This window comes from Psittacula echo (genome assembly GCF_963264785.1).
Source record: "Psittacula echo genome assembly, chromosome: 9".
NCBI classification, from domain to species: Eukaryota; Metazoa; Chordata; class Aves; order Psittaciformes; family Psittacidae; genus Psittacula; species Psittacula echo.
Window position 1 is genome coordinate 17,073,937 of NC_137745.1, and position 17,929 is coordinate 17,091,865.

General features: G+C 62.0%; 5 protein-coding genes across 5 annotated transcripts; 1 reads left to right on the forward strand and 4 right to left on the reverse strand.

Annotated features, from left to right (window-relative positions):
* Nucleotides 1-947: 947 nt before the first annotated feature.
* Nucleotides 948-3,153, reverse strand: LOC308225007 (2'-5'-oligoadenylate synthase 1-like). Its single transcript, XM_080625453.1, has 6 exons — nucleotides 2,917-3,153; nucleotides 2,437-2,731; nucleotides 2,182-2,357; nucleotides 1,858-2,099; nucleotides 1,638-1,770; nucleotides 948-1,559 (listed from the first exon to the last, which is right to left on the reverse strand). Exons 1-6 carry the CDS (start codon nucleotides 3,109-3,111, stop codon nucleotides 1,035-1,037), a joined length of 1,566 nt encoding a protein of 521 aa, XP_080481579.1. The 5' UTR covers nucleotides 3,112-3,153; the 3' UTR covers nucleotides 948-1,034.
* Nucleotides 3,154-5,317: 2,164 nt separating this feature from the next.
* Nucleotides 5,318-9,001, forward strand: IFRD2 (interferon related developmental regulator 2). The gene is made up of 12 exons (XM_080625490.1): nucleotides 5,318-5,459; nucleotides 5,620-5,736; nucleotides 5,822-5,906; nucleotides 6,037-6,161; nucleotides 6,244-6,401; nucleotides 6,619-6,669; nucleotides 6,989-7,158; nucleotides 7,253-7,358; nucleotides 7,576-7,713; nucleotides 7,858-7,986; nucleotides 8,074-8,169; nucleotides 8,314-9,001. Exons 1-12 carry the CDS (start codon nucleotides 5,432-5,434, stop codon nucleotides 8,392-8,394), a joined length of 1,284 nt encoding a protein of 427 aa, XP_080481616.1. The 5' UTR covers nucleotides 5,318-5,431; the 3' UTR covers nucleotides 8,395-9,001.
* Nucleotides 9,002-9,404: 403 nt separating this feature from the next.
* LSMEM2 (leucine rich single-pass membrane protein 2) lies at nucleotides 9,405-11,191 on the reverse strand (the record flags this gene model as incomplete). The annotated part of the gene is made up of 4 exons (XM_080625653.1): nucleotides 9,405-9,541; nucleotides 9,633-9,830; nucleotides 9,913-10,053; nucleotides 11,170-11,191. 4 exons carry the CDS (start codon nucleotides 11,189-11,191, stop codon nucleotides 9,405-9,407), a joined length of 498 nt encoding a protein of 165 aa, XP_080481779.1.
* A 521-nt stretch (nucleotides 11,192-11,712) lies between these two features.
* Nucleotides 11,713-13,311, reverse strand: LOC308225046 (hyaluronidase-3-like; the record flags this gene model as incomplete). The annotated part of the gene is made up of 3 exons (XM_080625507.1): nucleotides 12,400-13,311; nucleotides 12,202-12,291; nucleotides 11,713-12,066 (listed from the first exon to the last, which is right to left on the reverse strand). The coding sequence occupies exons 1-3, from the start codon at nucleotides 13,294-13,296 to the stop codon at nucleotides 11,713-11,715; spliced, it is 1,341 nt and encodes a 446-aa protein (XP_080481633.1). The 5' UTR covers nucleotides 13,297-13,311.
* Nucleotides 13,312-14,758: 1,447 nt separating this feature from the next.
* Nucleotides 14,759-16,464, reverse strand: NAA80 (N-alpha-acetyltransferase 80, NatH catalytic subunit; the record flags this gene model as incomplete). The annotated part of the gene is given in 3 exon segments (XM_080625520.1): nucleotides 14,759-15,468; nucleotides 16,379-16,416; nucleotides 16,418-16,464. Coding segments are annotated over 3 exon segments (774 nt in total). The 5' UTR covers nucleotides 16,444-16,464.
* Between the last annotated feature and the right edge of the window lie 1,465 nt (nucleotides 16,465-17,929).

A 17,929-nucleotide genomic window follows, 5' to 3' on the forward strand; every position in this document is an offset into this window, starting at 1 on the left:
GGGCAGCAGTAGAACGAGGGGGCTGCAGGAGGAGGGTGCCCAGAGGGGGAGTAGTGGGGGGCACAGAGGTGGCACTCAGCGGCCCGGGTGCAAAGCAGTGGCGTGAAGGAGCTTGTACTAATTGAGCACAATAAAGCAGAGGATTCAGCTCAGGATCTGATGTCTGCCCCAGGGGAGCACTCAGGGCGGGGGGCAGCCCGGTGTCCTGGGGTAGGGACCCCCACGGGCAGCCTGAGCCAAGAGGCGTGGGGGAAGCCAAGCCTTGCAGGTACATGGGTAGACGGAGTCCCCCCCCCCAGACTTCCGCCCCCCCCACCCCGCCCACTTTCGTTTCTGGAGCAGGAAAACCGAAACTCCCCAGTGCCGACAGCCCAGCGCTTCGCCAGTGCCCGGGAGATGACCTCAGTCTGCTGCTCCCACTGCCTGCGGTGGCACCAGGCTCCTGGTGACGCTGGCATTGGCCACATCGTATTGCCTGAGCCACATCGCATGAGTCATGTCCCAGCGTTGGCTGCGCCTCAGCCCAGCACCTGAACTGCGGTGTGGGCACAGGCAGGGACCCCGGGCAGGGGTTCTGTGTGGTGGGACACTGCCTCCAGCCAGCTGGCACTTGCAGAGACCGTGGGCAGGACTCCCCAGGGAGCTGGGGCAAGGTGGAGTCCTGGAGACTGGGCCGCCCTAACTGCCCAGTGGTGACCAGGGGAGGGACCTGGGAAGGTTTACAAGCTGCTGCAGGCAGGAACAGGCAGAGTGGAGGCAGAGGATGGAGCTATTTTCCTGAGGATCAGCTAGCACTGGGCTGGCATCACTGGCTCTGGCATCACTATTGCTCTGCACCTATGTATCCCTATACTGTCCTAGCATCTGGTGGCATTGTGGACCCCCCTCATTCCAATGGGAACCCCCCTAACCACCCTTCTGTGCCACTGGGAACAGAGAGCAGCACAAAGATTTATGGAGACATTTATTTCCAGCATGATGAGAAGGGAAGGAGGAGTACAGGGGCAATATTCAGGATTGGGGATACAAGAATGCTAGTGCCAATACTCAGGGAACTGGGGGTGCTGAGGGTCTGCACCCCCACGGAGCCGCAGGAGCATGAAGATTGTGCTCCTGGGCTGGACATCGTAGTGTACCAGCATGTGCCGGTCCTCCATCTCCCGGGAGCTGTATGTCAGGCGCTGCTGGTCAGCGGGAGGCCCCTGCTGTCTGTGGATCTGCTCCTTCAGCTGCCGGACGGTGGTGGTAGGCAGCACTGTGTAGGTGGTGGTCCGGTTCTTGTCATCCTTCACAAAGACTTCCATTGCTTGGGGCTCTGTCTGCAGCAACAGCAGAGTGGTGCTGTAGAAGATGCCATGGGAGGCCAGGGTTGTGCCATCCTGTAGTACAACGGAACTCCTGCCCAGCTCCTGCTGTGCCAGGCGCTGCTGGTACCAAGGGATGCCCCACTCCTGCTCAATCACCTCCTTCAGTTGCCGGATGGTGGTGCCAGGGCTGATGGTCCTGCTCAGGCTGGTGCCCAGCAACTGCCTCACCTCTATCTTCACAGGACGGGCTGGCTGCAGGGATACAAGAGCAGGTGGGCAAAGCTGCAGGACTGGGAGAGGGGGGGAATGCTGCAGGGCAGGCAGCCTTACCTGCACAGCCCAGGGCTGGGCAGTACTGATGCAGGGCAGGGAACGGTGCCTGGCAGCTTCCCGTGCCACCAGGTTCCAATTCTTGCCTTGGCCGAGGATCCCTGTTGGGTCAGCAGGGTCCAGGATGATAGGGCTGCAAACACATAGTGTGAAAACTGCTGTCAGCCCTGGGCAGCACTGTGGGGCACATGGCACAGATCCCACCAGGCACAGTGCTCACCAGTGGCTGTGCAGCAGCGTCTTGATGTGGGCACCGATTTGGTTGTGCTGGAGTGAGTAGTACTTCTCCCAGTAGATGCAGATCTCCTGGTGCCGGCACAGCAGCTCCAGCACCGTACAGAAGCCATCAGCCGTGACAAAGGAGTCAGAGGAGCCTGTGCCCTCCTCCCAGGCATAGATGGTCAGCAGCTCCAGGGCATACTTGGGGGGCAGGTCTGCAGTGGGGTACAGTGGCTTCAGCAGCTGGGCAGAAGAGAGCAACAGGAGTGAGAGCTGGCCAGGATGAGTGGCTGGTGGGTGCCAGGGAAGCTGGGCAGCCCCTCACCTCCTTGTACCAGTGCTTCACCAGGCGCAGGAGATTCTTCAGCTTGGCAGGGTAGCGCTTCACAAACTTTTTCTGAAGCTCAGTGAAGCAGGGGGAGAACTCCCCAGGGTCACTGCTGGCTTTCAGGAGCCCTATGTACACACTTGCATCCGGTGGGGCATCCTGGCTCAACTGCCCTGTGGGGTGAGAAGGAGGGTGAGAGCCATCCCAGTGCTGACACTGCAACCCAGCCCCACACCAGCCTGCAGCCCTTACCCAAGGCATCATAGGCAGGCAGGATGTCCACCTCGATGGACTCCAAGGTGTCCTTGGAGCAGAGAGTGAGGCTGAGGGAGCGCGGTGTATCACCAGGACCCTTGTACCGGGGCTCACTGATGTCCACAGTGAACGTCAGGCTCTGCCTGCAGGTGCGCAGTCTCTTCTCAATCAAATCCAGGATATACTTCCTTTTCTCCTTCTGCTCCTGGTAGCTGGAGAAGCAGCTTAGGAAGAGCACCACGTCGGCATCAGAGTTGTTCTGCAAAGCTGTGCCCTTGCCTGCAGAGCCACCCTGCAGAAAGATACCCTGCCTGCTCAGCACTGCTGCCCCTCAGCACGGGAATTGCCTGTCACCATTCCTGGAGCTACCATTCCTGGAGCTGCCATTCCTGAGGCAGGACAGGAGCTGGAGCAGCAGGACAGAGAGAATGGTGATGGTAGGGGTGCTGGCTGGTCCCTGAGCCGGGCAGCACTCACCTTGACAGTCTTGTGGACGCGGATGCCAGTCTCGAAGCAGTCCTCCTTCAGGAAATCACAGATCTGCTTCACTGTTTGCTTCACCTGCCTGCAGAAAGCCGGGCTGGGTTGCAGGGTATTCATGATCCAGGCGTCCAGCTTGTTGCTGGCCACCGTCTTCAGCCCGTTCGTGAATGTCTCCTGCTGCACATCCATGCTGCCAGGTCTGGTCACTGTCTCTGCCCCTCTACTCACTCCTGTCCGCAGCTGCTTTCCCCTGCCTGCAGCAGGTTTTAAACCTTCCCGGGCCACACCCCCTCGATGGCGTCACCACCAGGCAGTTAAGGTGGCTCCAGACGCGGGGTTTTGCCTCTCCACGGGCCCAGCTCCCCGGGGAGCTCCTGACCGCGGGTACCTCCGATGCCCCCGCCGCGGGGGCAGGCAGGGGGGAGAAGGAGCTGCGGGGCACCGCCGTTACCCGGCACCAGGTGGAATCCACGGGAACCCTGCCCGAGGGCTGGAGGTGCCCTGTCTGCACCAGCGCCTGCCTGTGCCCACACCGGGGGCTCGAGTGTTCCAACCTTGGGACATGGCTGGTAGCACGTTGTCACCGTGGGCAATGGAACATGGTCAGTGCCAGTGTCACGGAGAGCTCTGGTTTCACCAAGGGCAATGGGAAGTGGTCGGTGCCAGTGTCACCAGAGACCTTGGTGTTACTGTGGGCAATGGGATGTGGTCGGTGTCGGTGTCACCGGGGAGCCTGGTGTCACCGCGGGCAATGGGACGTAGCCGGTGCCAGTATCATCCGGGGCCCGGGTATCACTGCACGCAGCGGCAGGCGGTACGGGTAGGACTCTGCTGTCCGCGCTGCCTTAAGCGCCGGCTACTCAGGAGCCGGGAAACGGGAGTTTCTGTTTCTGCGCCGCTTTCGATTTCTGATTCCGCTGCCTGAAAACGAAAGTGCGTTTGGCTGGAAACGAAAGCCCTCGGCGGCTCCAGCCCCCTCGTCCCTTCCATTTCCCCCCGGCCCCACCTGCCTGCGCTGGGAAACTAGGAAGAGCCAAAAGTCTGAAACTCAGGCCTGGAAACTCAGGGTAGGGTCAGGCAGGAACATGAAGAGAGGAAGGCAATGGGGAATGGAGGCAGGAGTGGGAAGGGAAAGGCGGTCAGGACATGGGCAGGAGATGGGCAAGGGGTAGAGAAAGGAGGCAGGAGGGGGCAGGGATGGGGCAGCAGCAGGGGCAGGAACAAATATAGGGATGGGGTGCATAGGCTGCATAGAGTGCAGCCGGGGTCGGGGATAAGGTGACAGACAGGGCAGGGGGAGAGACAGGCAGGGACAAGGGAAGTGGCAGAGATGAGAGCAGGGACAGGAGCAGTATTATGGGCAGGGATACAAATGGGAACAGGAGCAGGTATTTGGGCAGGGATACAGGCAGGGGCAGGGACAAGGACAAAAGGAGGGATATGGGCAGGTATGCTGACAGGGGCAGGGATGTGGGCAGGAATGTGAGCAGGGAGAGGGGAAGGAGAGGACCAGCAGCAGGGGTACAGGCAGGGGCAGGGCTGTAGGCATGGAGAAGTGACATGGGCATTTCACATCTGGCCTGTGCAGCTCGAGGAGCAAGACAAAGACACCAAGGCAAGAGCAGCAAGAGTCATTCTTTATTTGCACCCCTGTGTGTTCCAGACAAATCGGGGCCCCCCAAATGTGTTTTCACACGTGGCTCTCACACCTTTTGCATGCCGAGGTACAGCACAGTCTGATCAACCTCTACTCACCACACCACCCCGCTGCTCTGCAAAGCCACTGCAGTCTCCTAGGGTGGGATCATCCTTCTTCCCTTAGCCGGGTATCCCTGGAGTCACTACAGTGCCTGTCTGTGAGGCTGGGTAATGGGAGGGCCACAGCTGGGTGTTGGAGGGGCTGAGGTGCTGCAGTGGCCTTCATCCCTCGTGGTGGCGCTCTCTTCTCTCCTCTTGTTTCTTCTCCCAAAGACCTGTGGTCCTGTAGCCACCAACTGTACACACAAAAATCTGCAGATATACGTGCCTTAAGAAAGTTCATGCACCTTCATAGTATAATGACTAATTGGTACAATAGTTAGAGAATGAGGTTTTCCTAATGAGGTGCAGGCAGGGGCAGCAGAAGGGATTGGGTGGGGACAGCGATGGGACAGGGAAACAGCAATGGGACAGGGGCACGAGCACAGACGTATGGGAGATACAGGCGGAGACATGGACAGGGACACTAGTAAGGATATGGGCAGGGATAGGGGCCGAGACACGGGTGGGAACACCGGCAGAAACACCGGGAATACCAGCAGGGACGGGGCAGGGTCACGGGGGATACCAGCTAGACCAGTCCCTGCAGCGTGGTGGCGGTGCGCCCCCTGGCGACGCGCGCCAGCAGCTGCAGTCCGCATGCGCAGGGGGCGGTGGGCGCTCCCAGGGGGCTGCGCGGCGGGCCCAGGGGGCGGGTCCAGGGGGCGGGTCCTCCCGCCCGGGGCGGGGCGGGGGTTCGCGCGCGTAGGGCATGCCGCGGGTCCGCCGAGCCACGCGCCGTGAGTGGGGTCCCGGGCGCGGGGCAGGAACGCAGCGGGGTCGGGACCGGGACCGTTCTTCCGTCCCGTCCCGTTAGGGGGGCTCCGCACAGGCACCGTGCCTCTCTCATGGCCCCGCCGTGTGTCTGGGCTGACTGGGGCTTGTCCCCACCTTCCGCAGGTGGCCCCGGCAGCGGCCGGGCGGGCTCTCCCGCTAGCGAGGAGGAGACCTGCAGCGAGGTGCTGAGCCACTGCATCAGCGCCAGCGAGGAGGGCAGCCCCGCCGAGGAGCCCCCAGGTGAGCGCCGGTGTCCCCGCGGTGTCCGCGCTGCTGCGTTGTCCCCCACCAGTGGGACCTCCGTGACACGGTGCCACTCCAGCAGGGAGCGAGGCGGCGGGGGAACAAGCCCAGGAGGAAGAGGCGGAGGACAGGCTGAAGGAGCACATGGACAACCTCCTGGACAAGAGGTAACCAGGCGGCTGTCACCCCGGTGCACACCTGGCACGCTGCTGGTCCCCGTTTGCCCTGCCAGCCAGCGGCTGGGGCATGCCCTGTCCCGGGCCACCTCACCCCATGACCTCCCATGGTCTCTCCCAGCGCCAAGACGCGGCTGGCGGCACTGCAGAGCTTGCGCCTGGCCTTCTCCTCCAGAACCCTCTCCGAGTTCCTGCTGGAGCGCCGCCTCACGCTCACTGACTCGCTGGAGAAGTGCCTCAAGAAAGGTCTTGGCGCAGGCGGGCACGGAAGTTGGGGGTGGCGGGTCCATGGCCCGTGTCTGAGGGAGGTCTCCCGTGCTGCCCGCAGGTAAAGGGGAAGAACAGGCGTTGGCGGGCACCGTCCTCACCCTCCTCTGCCTCCAGATGGGCTCTGGCCCGGAGGGGGAAGAGGTGTTTCGCAGCATAAAGCCCCTGCTGGTCAGCGTCCTGACAGACAGCATGGCCAGCCCTGGCGCCCGGCAGAGTGTAAGGCCTGGACCTTTTCCTCCTGGGCGCAGGGGACACCTCAGCTGTGAGGAGAGCCCAGGCAGTGCCTTGGGGGTCCCTGCAGTCACAGGAGGGTGGCAGAATTGGAAGCAGTGGGGTAAAGCAGGGACAGAGCAACCCTGCTTCCACTTGGCTGGGTGCTGGATCTGACTTGCACTGCTGCCTCTGACTGCCTTTTCCTCATGTCTCTTGCCAGTGTGCCACGGCCTTGGGCATGTGCTGCTACATTGCTGCTGCTGATCTCGAGGTAACTGTGCCTGAGTGTTGTCTGTACCCTGCTGGAGGGCACCCTGAGGCTTGCTGTACCACCAACCCTCAGCCCATAGTGCTAGGACAGCCTGGAGCTGAGCTGGGGAAGGGGCACAGGGACATCAGTGACAGCCCAGGCCCCTTCCATGAGCAGCATGGAGCTGAGCTGGGGGGAAGTCTGCCTTATAGAAATGGGGTGTCCTGGGGTGGAGGAGCCTCCTGGTGCTATAGGACAGGGTGGGTCCCTGTTGGTCCCCTGCTGTGTGGCTTCACTGTGGTGGCAGCTGTGCTCTGACAGGTGGCTTTCCCCCTTCCAGGACCTGGTCTCATGCCTGTCCTGCTTGGAGAGCATCTTCAGCCCTCCCAGCACATCTGAGGGGGGCTCAGCACCCTCCCAGCACGGCCCTCTGCACTGCAGCGCGCTTCAGTCATGGTCCCTGCTCCTCACCATCTGTCCCCCTTCCCACATCAAGAGCATCTTGGACAAGTGAGTAGGGTTGGGGGCAGCCGGCTGCAGAGGGGGGAGCCCCTCTGGAGCGGCACCCAGCCCCTCTGATTGCCTTCCGGCCTTCCTGTCCCAGTGGCTGGCTGAGGCTGCCCCCGCTGCTGGCCAGCAGCAATGTTGCGCTGCGGATCCTGGCTGGGGAGACCATTGCTCTGGTCTTTGAGCTGGCTCAGGACATGGAGGTACATTGGGGTGTGGGTGGGCAGGCAGCAGAGCAGCAGGGAGCTGCTGGCACCAGCCCCCTGCCTGTGCCCCAGCTGAGCTGGCACTGATGGCATTGGGACACTTCAGACTAGTGTCACCAGCAGGTGCCCAGGCAGAGGGACTGGCTCTGGTGATCCTGGTGATAGTGGTGGACAGTGCCTGGCCACATCCCCTCCAGACCCCCTATTTTGGCAGGTGGACTTGTGCCACCAAGATACAGCGTTCCTGTGTGCCCAGCTCAAGGTCCTGGCTACTGAGAGCAACAAGTACCGAGCCAAGATGGACCGACGGAAGCAGCGCCCCATCTTCCGGGACATTCTGCACTTCATTGAGGTACCGGAGGCTGACGGTACCCTTCCTGCTGAGCCCCTGCCTGTGCAGCTGCTGCCCAGCTGCCTGGTGATCACCATCTGCTGAGAGCCAGGGACACACAGGGCTGGTGCCCAGGTTGCTGCAGATGCCCCTCTTTCTGCTCAGAGCAGGGAGTACCAGGAGGAGACCATCCGTTTTGACCTGGAGTGCATGTACCTGGATAGCTGGGCATGCCAGTGCACCTACCAAGCCTTCAAAGAGGTGCTGTCCTCTGGCATCTGCCACCACCTCCAGGTAGGGCCTGGGTGGTTGTGCTGGGGGGGGTGCCAGGGGAGTGCCAGGCCAGTGCTGGTGAGTGCTGACAGGCCCCTGCTTCCCCAGAATAATGAGCTGCTACGGGAGATCTTCGGCCTTGGGTCTCCCTTGTTGCTGGATGCAGCTGCTCTGAAAGCCAGCAAGGTCTCCCGCTTCAAGAAGGTGGGTGCTGCCACCCACATTTGTGCCCACAGTGCCCTCCTGTGCTGCCATGGGCTCCAGCTGAGTGCCTAAGCATGGTGGGTGCCAGAGGGGAGCTGGGCAGAGGAGTACCCGGTAACCCCTCTCTCCTTCCCTCCCCACCAGCACCTCTACAACTCAGCTGCCTTCAAAGCCTGCACGAAAGCCCGGAGCCGGATGCGGGACAAGCGGGTGGATGTGCTGTGACGGATGGAGGGGGCAGAGCCCCTAGCCTGCTTGGACTGCAGACCCAGCACTGGGAGGGGCTGGCGCCCCCAGCCCTCAGGCTTTTATTCGCATACAGCGAAGTATTTAATACCTGGAGCTGCCCCGCCAGGGGCTGCCCCCTCTTTTATTTTTTTTAAACCAAAGCAAAAAGAAGGATCAAAGAAGAGCGGGGGGAGGTGGTGGCATGCTGCTGTGTGCCTGCTCTGTGGCTGGGGCTCTGTGTGCCATGGTGGAGGGGGTCTCACAGGACTCCTGCAGCCCCTTTCAGTGGGCAGGGCTCATGTACCCCCTCCCCAGTCTCATGGATGCCTGGCACAGCTGGAAGGGCTGGGTGAGAGGGCAGAGCCATGCAGGGCAGCTGGCAGCACAGTGCCTGTGCTGGTGGCCTGAGTGTTCCCCACTGCCACGCTGGGCATAGCCTCTGCCTCCACACCCAGCCTGGCATCTGCGAGTGGTGGCAGAGCAGTGTGGGGCATCAGGCTCTGCCCAGCCTTGCCAGCTGCCTGCTCTCAGCCCTTTTCCAGCCAAGTGCTTTATATGAAATAGTTCTCTTATGGGAAATAAATTACAGGGGCATGGCACAGTGGGCAAGTCCTAGTGCCCGTGCAGCCTCAGAGGCTGCTGCCTGCATGGGCATGGGGCTGTGCCATCTGGGAGTGCCTTTTGCCCCAGGAATGTATTTGTGGTGGTGATTTTCTAAGACTTTGATTACAGGAGGTAATTAAAAGGCTAATTGGAGAGTGCCTTCTGCCTTCTTGTTAGGAGTAAGGGCTGTCACTGCCTGGGTGCCAGTCGTTGCAGCCATGTCCCTTTGTCTCACAGCCTGGGATAGGGGCCAGAATTGCCTCTGGTACTACTCTGCACCACATGGGGTGATGCTGTCAGGCCTGAATGGGGTGTGGGGCTGGTAGTGCTGCCCACTTCCACCTCCCGCCCTTCAGTACCCCTTTCCATGGTGACCCAGTGCCTGTGGTGGGGCCAGGAGCAGGTCAGCGGTGCCCACCAGGCTTGGCGCTGGTGTTGAGATGAGCCCAGAGCTGCCCGTTGGCTGCCTGAAGCTGGTGCACAGCATCCTCTTGGGTCTCCAGCCATTGGGCCAGCGCCTGCATCGACTGGCTCTGCAGGACTGTGGGGAGAGGATGGGGACACGCTAGGGGTGGGGCCTGGCCCTCCTGCAGCATCCCTCAGGCCCTCCCGCCATACCCAGCACCACGTACCACTCAGGTATACAGCCAGTGTGGCCAGGACCAGGCTCACCAGGGCCAGGAGCCCCAGCAGGGCCAGGAGCAGGGGGTGGCCAGGGCAGAGGCTAGCAGTGGGCATAGGGCGCAGAGTGGGCAGCAGCGGCAGGGAGCCAGGGGGTGTGGGATGAGGTGGGAGCCGGTGCAGGCTGCTTGGGGGAGCCGGGCCATTGCCTGTGAGCAGGGGAGAGAAATGGTCAGAGCCCAGCTGTGGGCACGGCCAGAGTTGGTGTCACCCCCCCTGCCCTGTGCTCACCCTCAGTACCCTTCTGCCTGCCTGAGGCCCAGTGCAGATCGCTGATGGACTCCACAGGGCGCAGGCTGATGGCTCCAGGCTCACCGCTGTCAGGGTCCCCAGGCTCTGCTGGTGAAGCACTGTTGGCCCGTCCCATGCTGTCTGCTGGGAGCAGAGGCAGAGGGTGAGCGGGTGTCCTGCCTGCAGCCTCGCACCCTTGGAGAGACCAGGCTTCTCCCGGAGGTGACCCCACTTTGACACTAGCTGGGGCTGTGCTGGGGCAGGCAGCCAGTGCTGTGGCATGGCATGGTGTGGTGGCCACAGGCAGGTGAGTGCTGTCATCACAGCAGTTAGCCGATGCCTGGTGGCCACGATCCCAGAGCCTTATTAATGGGGGTGGAATCTGGTCCTGGCTTGGGGGCAGGAATGTGCCACCCCCCAGTCTAGGTAGCCTGGCCACTGTGGGGCTGGCCAGGGCTCTCCTGGGCCAGCTGGGAGCCGGCGAGCAGGGCTAGGACTGTGCCAGCTCCAGCCTGCGGCATGGCTTGGCTTGCCCCATGGGCACCATGCTCATGTGCTGCTTAGGGGTGCATGGATGGATATAGGGTGTGTGCTATGCTGGGGGTCCTGGTGCCCACCATCCCCCTGTGAAAGCAAGGGGGCTTTATCAAAGCAGGCATGGGCTCCAGCACCATCTGGAGACACAACCATGCCCACACTGGGGTGAATGGAAGGATTTCGTCTATGTGTTCGCATGTTTTTGTGTGTTGGGCAGGGCCCGGAGCTGTGCCTGCAGCAGAACAGGGTGTACTGTGCCAGCTCCAGTCCCTCTTGGGTCAGTGGCCTGTCGCAGGGCAGCCTGGCACCATGCCACTGCCGTCGGGGTGCTGCGTGACACCAGTGGGGCTGGCAGGTGTTGGAGCTGGGAGGAGGCTCAGCTGGTGCCAAAGGGACCCCCGGACCCTCCCCAAGGCCCAGCCTTTGCCTGGGAACTGGCTTGTGGGTCTCCCCATCATGCTGCACCTGAGGGGCACAGGGGGTGGTGGAGGTTAGGTGCAGGGGCTGTGCCAGCCAGCTGCCTGCCGTCTCCCCAAACCCAAATCCTGCTGCCCTGCGCCTGCACCCCTTCAGGAACCCCTTTTTGCCCAGGCGGACATCGCTGCCCTCAATGCCCAGAGCAGAGGGCAGCGTTTGGCCACTGCTTCCATCCTAACCCCAGGACTTGGTGCCACCAAGTCCCCCCAGATGCCAGGCCCCCCCAGCCCGCTCCCAGCCTACCTTCTCCAGCCTCCCTGGGCATGGCTCCCTGTGCCCGGGCAGCAGGAGTGGGCAGTGAGGTGGTGCAGGGCCCTGGGAGCCGGGCACTGGGTTCCCAGTGCGCCAACTGTGTCGCTTAAAATAGGACAGTGAGAAACACAGTTGGGGGGAGGTAAAAATAGCTGTGGGGAGGGGGGCCCAGTGATGCAGTCAGGGCTCCAGCAGCATAGTGCCAGCATGGCAAAGGGAGAGCAGGCTGTGGTGGTGCCCATGGACCCTTCCTAGGGTAAAGGGGCTGACACTTCACTGTGAGATCAGGACAAAGCCTGTGCAGGAAAACTGAGGCACTGGTGGGTCCATCCAGAGCCAAAATGGGGTCTCTGCTGCCTCTCAGCAGCAATAGCGATTGCGCCCATCCTGGGGGCACCACGGAGCCCGCGCAGCTTTGCCCACAAGGACCATGCCTGCTGTGCCAGGAGGATTTATTTAAATTAATAAAATTCGTAAAAAGCACGAGGCAGCAGCACTGCCGGGGTAGGGGACCACTGTGGTCCCCTGCCCTTGTCACCAGCCCCATGTGCCCTGCAGCAGGCAGGTGTCGGAAGGTGGGAGGTCATTGTGCCTGTAGAGGCCACGAACATGGGTGAGCGCCGGGCAGGAGGTGGCAGGGCTGGGCTGGACACGTCGGTCACAGCCGTTGCCAGCCCATCCACGGTAGCAGTGGCAGCGGAAGGAGGCCAGTGGGTTGGCACTAGGGCCAAGGAGCAGGAGGCTGCCCAGGTCATGGGGCTGCCGGCGCACACAGCGCCCATGCCCATGGCACTGCCTGTAGCTGCACTCTCGGGCTGCTGCTGTCACATTGGCCACATAGGGACCCAGGGTGGACACGATGTAGTGGCGCAGGCTGGCACAGCTCTCCTGGTGGGGGAAGAACTGGTGAGAGCCCACCCTGGCACCGAGGCCGCACTAGCCATTCCTCCCTGGTGGGCACAGGGGATGTGGCTGTCCCAGATAGCCCATGCCAGCTCCGACGCAGCAAGGTGCCATACTCACAGCTGAGCGGGAATATGACATGTCTCCCCAGAGCACAAGTCCAGCCACACCCAGTGCTGCGCTCTCCCCGATGGTGTGCACCAGGTCAGCCTGCCAGAGACAGAGAGACGTGAGCAGGCTGGCGGGCACAGGCTGTCCCCTAGTGCTGAGCAGGACCCCTGGCACGCCTGCTGCCAGCCCCATCCCTTTGGTGCTTACTGGCTCCAGGAACTGCGGTGAGTGGCGGAAGGACAGGCGAGAGTAGGCGACCACGGGCAGGAGGCTGCTGGTGCTGAAGGCAGCCACACGCAGCGCCTCGCGCAGCCGGTGGTGCACGTAGAGCTGGCGCAGAGCAGGTGGCAGCGCTGGGGGCAGGTAGATGCTGGGGTATAGAGCAGCTGAGGCGGCCCAGAGCCAGCGCAGCCGGTCATTGCGCTGCATGTCTGCTGCACGGCACTGCCCAGTGTAGTTGGCCACCTTGGCCCAGTTGCTGTTGAGGCAGTCAGGGAAGCGGTAGAAACCCCAGAGCCCTCCCGGGCGCAGGGTCCGGCCCAGCAGGAGCGTCTCCTCCATCAGAGCCTGTGCTGCCCGCTCAAACTGCCGCCGTGCCAGCCGCAGCTGCCATCGCCGTGGCAGGAGGCCATGCTGGTCCCGCACCCACTGCTCTGAGGCCGCCTGGTAGATCCGCTTGTTCCCCCAGTTTTGGGTCCAGAGAGGCCTCCACTCCTCCCAGTCCACCACGGCCAGGCCATGGAAATTGGGATGCAAGAGGTCACGGATGTCCTCAGCCACCCTGGCGAGGTGAGTGCTGAGGGAGACCCGCTGGGGGATGCCCCCATTGTGGGGTATGCCCTGCTGCGACAGGTAGGGGTACAGCCCAAACTTGTCCTTGTAGAAGATGGTCATGTTTTGGCCAGCAAAGCGGCCATCCTGGTTCTCCACGATGCCATAGTCGCCAAGTGGCAGCCCCATGCCGAAATGTTGCTGGCAGCGACTGGTGGGAACGTTCCACACCACTGCAAAAGGCTGACCACCTGCCACAGGCTCCGGTGCCGGGCTCTCCCTGCCGGCTGTGCCCAGCACCAGGCAGGCCCACAGCACCAGCACCAGCACCATCCTGCTGGGTGAGCACCCTGCGGGGAAAGGAGAGCAGTGGGGCACAGTGCCATGCATGAGTACCCTGGTCATGCTGACACTGTTGCTCTGGCATGTGGGATAGATTGGCCACATGGGCCAAGCTGTCCCACAGGGGCATGCTGCGAGCCCCAAAATCCCACGGGACCCAGAAACTTGGGGATTTTGGACACCTGCTGCCTCAGTGCTGCCAGTGGGCACTTCAGCCTGCTGTGCCCTGGTGCCCAGAGCTCTGCCTGCACCACAGCCACAGTTCTCACATGGCACTGCAAGCCACCAACCCCAGGACATCAGTTTCGCTGCTGGCTCCTACCCCTGCCTGTAGCAAGGGCACAGAATCACAGAATCATTGGGGTTGGAAGCGGCCCCTGGAGGTCATCCAGTGCAAACTGCCTGCCAAGGCAGTGCCACCTAGACCAGGTCACACAGGAATGCATCCAGGCAGGTTTTGAATGTCCCCAGAGAGGGAGACTCCACATCACTGGGCAGCCTGTTCCAGTGCTTTGCCACGCACAATGTAAAGAAGTTCTTCCCTAGATTGAAGTGAAACTTCTTGTGTTTCAATTTATGGCCATTGCTCCATGTCACTAAAAAGAGTTGGCACCATCCTCCTGGCACTCGCCTTTGAGATATTTATATGAACTAATGAGATACTTTCTCCCCCATTTCATAGCAGAGCCTACCCAGGCCAGGCGCCCTGGTGAGAGACTGAGCCCCCCAAGAACCATGGTGGAATCAAAACAGAAACTCTGTGCCCTGAATCAGGGCAGCGCTGGAAGGGGCCGGGTGCCCCAGTGCTGGCCAGTCACTGGGGTGAGGGATTAGGCAAGGAACAGGCCCAGTGACGCAGCAAGGACATTGCTAATCCCCTGGCGCAGCACAGCCGCTCGCTGACCTTCCAACGCCATGTCTCTGGCCCTCACTGCTACCAGCTGTGCTGGTGGGGGGGGACCTGGCTGCCCACCCCACCAGCAGCGCTCTGCAAGGGGCCTTGCCATACTTGCTCGGTGCCCATCCAGCCATGCGTGCCTCAGTTTCCCCAGGGTGCTCAGTGGGAAGAGCGGCAGCCACGCTAGTGGACATAGACTACTGTCAGCCCCAGCTGCCCCACAGTGAGATCCATGGCTGCAGGACACACTGACGAGACTGCGCAGAGCTGTTGAGACTGGTTGTACCCTCAGAGGACGGATGGGGCTGGCTCCTTGCCATACTGGCGGTCCCAGGGCCCCAGCCAGGCGAGCTGGGGGCCTGGTGGGAGCAGAACCAATGTGCCCAGGCAGGGCAGGGTGTGGGACCACCTCCCCACCAGCACCCACCCCAGCAATGGCGCTGGGGAGGCTGGAGGAGGTGGTACCAGACCTGAAGAACTGCAGCAGCCAGGCAGTGCGAGGGTGGGCAGCTCCTGCCCGCACTGCTTTAATCACCAGCTCAGAGGCCAGACTCCTCAAATGTCCTTCTTCATCCAGAAGATGGGCAGCCCTTTGGCATCGCGGTGGGGGGTCTCCAGGAGGCTGTGCCCATTGCTCTCAGCCAGGACCCCCCTTGCCCAGATCACATTTGGCAGCGGGGTGGGTGGTGCAGGAGCAGCAGGGGGCGAGAAGGGAGGTGGAGGGGCAGGAGGCAGCCTTGGCCTGGTGGTGGTGGTGTTGGCACCAGGACAGGTAGAGAAGAGCCGCAGCACCTCAGTGGGTATGCTGGGGCTGAGGAAGGCCACACTCTGCACCGGCTCGCCCACGACAAAACCCAGATGTGCATAGAAATGCTGCTTGTCATGGGTGGTGAGGTGCAGGCAGCTGAAGCCCCGGGCCCGGGCCCACTGCTCAGTGGCTTCCATCAGCCGCCGACCGTAGCCCTGGCCCCGCAGCGCCCGGGCCACCACCACGCTCTCCACAAAGAGGCCATGGGGCCGGCCGGCCACGCGGGAGAGCCGGACATGGCCCACGAGCTGGCAGGTGGCCTCGGCGGTGCCCCGGCTCTGCAGCAGCAGCAGGCAGATGGGGAAAGAGTCTGAGGAGCGCTGGAGCGTGTGCAGCCGCGATGCCCGGCTCTTCCCCCACTCCTCACGCAGCAGCTCAGCACAGGCCTCCAGCAGCTCTGGCCTCTGGTGCAGGGGGACCAGGGTGAGCTCCTCTGACACAGAGCCCATTCTTCTCACTGGTGGGAGACCAACAGGTCACAGCTCAGACACAGTGGGGGACAGATGGTGTGTTTCCCCCAGCCCACTCCAGCCCCAGTGCAGCCATGGCTGCCCAGCTCACGGCAGGATGGGTTCAGGGGGGTTAACAGCAGGTCTGAGGGTGACTGACAGCACCGCAGCAAGGAAGTGGCATGTGGGGCTCTGCGGTGGGCCCTGTCAGCCTCTGAGGGGTCAGAAACGCCCTACTACAACCTGTGTGCTGTGGGGACCCCTCTCCCAGCCCAGTGGTCATTCTTCTCGCAAAGAGAAGCCACAGAAGGCAGGAGGAAGTGCCACACTGCTGTGTCAGCTGGGGATGAGCAAACTGCTCCACTTCTCCCTCTGGGGGGGCAGGGACAGCCTGGCCCTGCTCCCCACACTCTCAGGATGTCCCCAAAGTCACCCTCCAGGCCTAAGACCTCTGGCTCCCAGCCCAGCCTCCATCCTGCCTGGTTTGGAGACCAGGCAGCACCCCAAGGCCCCCTCAGCACCCCCAGGCAGGGGATGTTTTTTCTCCCCAGCAAACCCACACTGGGGACCCCACCAGCAGCATCTGCACCCTGGGAGGGCCTTCAGTGCCAGGAGGAGCCCCCTTCATGTCTGGCCTCCTGCCACTTCTGCCTGTGGTGCCCTGTCATGCTTTGCCCACCCTGGTGCCCAGTTTCCCCCTATGCCTGCCCCTCTCCAGCCCCAGCCCACCCTGCCTGCTGCTGCCCATGCTCACACTCACCCTGCCTGCTGCTCTCCCTGCCTGAGGCTCTCCCTGCCTGTTGCTCTCCCTGCCTGCTGCTGCCCATGCTCACACTCACCCTGCCTGCTGCTCTCCCTGCCTGAGGCTCTCCCTGCCTGTTGCTCTCCCTGCCTGCTGCTGCCCATGCTCACACTCACCCTGCCTGCTGCTGTCGGCTCCTGCACCCTCGGTGCCCGCGAGGCAGGAAGCAGCCCAGGCTCATGGCCAACCGCAGCGCCTGGTTCTGCTTCCCCAGCGTGAATGACACGTCTGTTCAGAGCCCCACATGGCACCCTCCTGCCACAGCACCCAAACTACATCCCCCTCATCACTGCAATCCACACTACAGCCACACGAGGTGCACAAACCTGAACGGCATCACCCAGCTGATCACTGCCCGCCCATCACTGATCCATCACTGATCTGTCACTGACCCATTGACCAGGTTTCCCCTGGTATCCAGTAAAGGATGGAGGTTCTCCTGGGCCCTCCTTTTATGGCTAATGTATTTGTAGAAGTACTTTTTATTATCTTTTATGGCAGTGGCCAGCTTGGTTGGCTTTCCCCCTCATCTTCACCCACAAACATTCAGCCTTCTCACTCACAACACTGAGCCGGAGGCAGCCGAGGCAGCCCCTGACATACAACACAACCCCATCACCTCTTCTTCCTTGCCTATCCCTTCTGAAGAGCCTGCAGTCATCCACTGCAGCACCCCAATCATGCAAATTGTCCCACCACGTTCCTGTGATGATGTCACAAGTTCCCTGCTGTACAATGGCTTCAGGCTCCTCCTAGTTGTTGCCCATGCTGCGGGCATTGGCACTGATGCACTGAAGTTGCTCTGTGGATCTGGACTCCAACAGTGGCACTGCTACCCCCTGGCTCATTTCTAGTGAGCCTCGGGTTATCCCTCCCCTACCTGCTAGGTCCCGTCCATCTGCCGAAATCTTCTAACCTGCATGATCCCTTACCTACTGCATCACCTTCCTCAGTTTCCTGACCCTCAGCTCCCAGGACCTCGAATCACTTCTTGAGGGGTACTTGAGAAGGTGACCTGAGCTGGGGCAAAATCCGTGTGTACTACGAGGAGTAACCTGTTTCCAACCTCCCCTTTCTCCCAGGTCCTCTCCATCTGCTTGGTGGCAAGAGGCAGGGGTGAGAGGGGGGCACACAGCAGGGCAGGGGGTGGCACAGGGATTTCCCCCCAAAGGCCAATGTCAGGGTCAGGAGGGGTTGAGTTGGTCCCTATAACATGGGGAACAGCCCAGGTCTCCAAGCCCTGGATCTGCCTCCTCCTTGCCTCCTCCAAAGAGCTCTTCCTTGTCCCTGCAGCAGAGCAGGAGAAGAACAGCCTCCTGGAAGGCTGCTTCTGCAGCATCTTCCACCTGCCTCCGCAGGACAGCCAGGGCCCCGAGGCTTGGCTCTACTGCAAGTTTCTGACACCCTGCAGCTGCAAAACACCTTCTGGGTCTGGCCTTGGCACAGGGGCCCCACGGGCAGTGACCTCCGACTTGAGCGGTGCCCCCCCCCAGCCCCTGCCTGCAGGCTGCTGCCACAGCCCCTTCTCCTGCGCCAGCGCTCCCTGGTCCTCGCCCACTGCCTGTACTGCACAACCCTCCAGACGCAGCTGCCTGTCTGGAAAGGGGAGCCCAGCCCTGGCGCTCTCCCCCTGCGGCTTCACGGGCCATATCCCAGAGCCCCACCGC